Genomic DNA, 2,273 nt, shown 5'->3' on the forward strand with positions numbered 1-2,273 from the left:
ATAAAAGGCTAGTTACATGCCAGGTCTGGCTCAAAGTTGTACATTTGAAGACATATACTTATGATCACAAATGTCTGTGTGATAGATTCCATGTATCAACTGGCACATAGGAAAAAAGCATCCTGGAGTTGAGAGAGAGGAGGTTATCACTTGGAATCTCGATTTAAAAGGAAGATATAATTTAAATTCTCAAGCAACAATGATTCAGATAACCGATTATTAAGTGGAGAGCCTAGTCTCCATGCCTAAATATATTTAAAGTCCATTAATTTTTCTTCTCTTTCCTCTTTCTTACTCCATCCCTCAGTCAATTTCTGGTCATTTTAAGAAACAGGCTATACCAAAACCAACACCTCAAGGGAGAAGTTTTGTAAATAATTGTTTAGAAATAATAACAATAATGTTATGATATCATGTGCCCAAATCTAATTGTCCTTTATATTTTTTTTCCAACAGGTAAAGTCACACAATGTTTCTCTCTTGTGACCTGCCCAGATTCCATGGAAAATAATGTCACTGAATTTATCCTCATGGGTCTTTCTCAAAATAAGGAAGTACAGCAACTATGCTTCTTTTTGTTCCTACTCTTTTATATGATCCTCATGACTGGAAATTTTTTCATTATAATAACTATTCAAAGGAGCTCAAATCTCAACTCTCCAATGTACTTCTTCCTTAGCTTCTTATCCTTTGTTGACATCTGCTATTCCTCTGTTACAGCCCCCAAGCTGATTATTGACTTTCAAGCCAAGGTCAAGAGAATCTCTTTTGATGGTTGTATGGTCCAGCTCTTTTTCATCCATCTGCTTGGCTGCACAGAGATCTTTATCCTCACAGTGATGGCCTATGACAGGTACATGGCCATCTGTAAGCCTCTACGCTATTTGACCATCATGGACTGGAAATTCTGCTCCATATTGGTGGTGTTCTGTTGGCTAGGAGGCTTTGTGCATACTTTTATCCAGACCGTGCTCACTGTACAACTCCCTTTCTGTGGCCCCAACCTGATCGACCACTACTTCTGTGACGTCCACCCTTTACTGAAGCTGGCTTGCACAGACACATATGTGGTGGGGCTCATTGCAATGGCCAACAGTGGCATGATTTCACTGAGCTCCTTTGTCATTCTTGTGGGCTCTTACACGGTCATCTTGCTTTCCTTCAAGACTCACTCATCAGAGGGGAGGCGCAAAGCTCTGTCCACATGCGCTTCCCACATCACTGTGGTAATATTATATTTTGTCCCCTGCATCTTCATCTACCTGAGACCTTCCACCACTTTTCCTGAGGACAAGATGGTGGCTGTATTTTACACTGTCATCACACCCATGTTGAATCCTCTGATCTACAGCCTGAGAAACACGGAGGTGAAAAACGCAATGAAGAGACTGTGGATCAAGAGGTTGTTGGGCAGAACAACCTGGGGATTGATACAGCCTCCGTTGTAACAGTTTCCAAAAGGGTTACTGGGAATTAGTCAGTCATTAGCCCTTAATCCTATCACACAAATAAATAATTGAATATCATATAAGGAGTCTTGGATTTGAAGTCTAACGATCTAGTTTGGAAGGTAGCAATCACCAGTAGTTTGACTTTAGTGATATTCTAAAGATACTCTGATATCTGACAAGAGATATTCCCTACTGGGAGCCCTGAGTGGATTAAACATTTGTACAGGGAAATCTGACACCAAACACAGTCTATTTTGTAACAGAGAGTACTATTGCCTCTGAGCAATGCCTCTAAGTGATGTGGTATGTCAGGTATACATATATTCCAATAAAGGAATGATACCAAAAACAAATGCTGAAGTTGATTTCGCTATCTTTGCCTTGCCTGTTTCCGCATCTGTTAAATGGATTGAAGCTACTTTTCCCACCACTTCCCAGGGTTATATAGAGAATCAAATGAGATGGAAGTAGAGGTGAAAGCATTTTGTCAGTGGCAGGAACTGCATTCATTGATGTTATTGTTGTTACCATAACCTTGGCAACTCCAGACATCTAGACAATCCTCATTTAAAGAATTTGATTTGGGGTTGAGGGGTTTTTCTCACATGATCATTACTAAACAGTTCATAGATGAGAATTATTTATGTTGATATTACAGTACAAGCTATACTGGGCTCAGAATGTTTAAAAACATGCTCACCTATAGTGAGGGCTATCTGAGTCAAGGAAAGTGTTTTTAGTGGTTGCTGGGGTGAGCCACCCAGACCCCCTTCAGGATGGAGGTACTCATTCCCTCAGTTGCCAGGAGGGATGGCTGCTCGT

The 2,273-nt window shown here is 40.5% G+C and overlaps 1 protein-coding gene across 1 annotated transcript; it reads left to right on the forward strand.

The window, feature by feature from the left end:
- Positions 1-500: 500 nt before the first annotated feature.
- LOC103018403 (olfactory receptor 4S2-like) lies at positions 501-1,448 on the forward strand. The gene has a single exon (XM_007181261.1). The coding sequence runs from the start codon at positions 501-503 to the stop codon at positions 1,446-1,448; it is 948 nt and encodes a 315-aa protein (XP_007181323.1).
- Positions 1,449-2,273: the final 825 nt, after the last annotated feature.

The sequence above is a fragment of the Balaenoptera acutorostrata genome, chromosome 9, assembly GCF_949987535.1.
Source record: "Balaenoptera acutorostrata chromosome 9, mBalAcu1.1, whole genome shotgun sequence".
Lineage (NCBI taxonomy): Eukaryota > Metazoa > Chordata > Mammalia > Artiodactyla > Balaenopteridae > Balaenoptera > Balaenoptera acutorostrata.

Bases quoted from the DNA above. Each gene is read 5' to 3' on its own strand.
- LOC103018403 (XM_007181261.1), top strand. From the start codon at position 501: ATGGAAAATAATGTCACTGAATTTATCCTCATGGGTCTTTCTCAAAAT.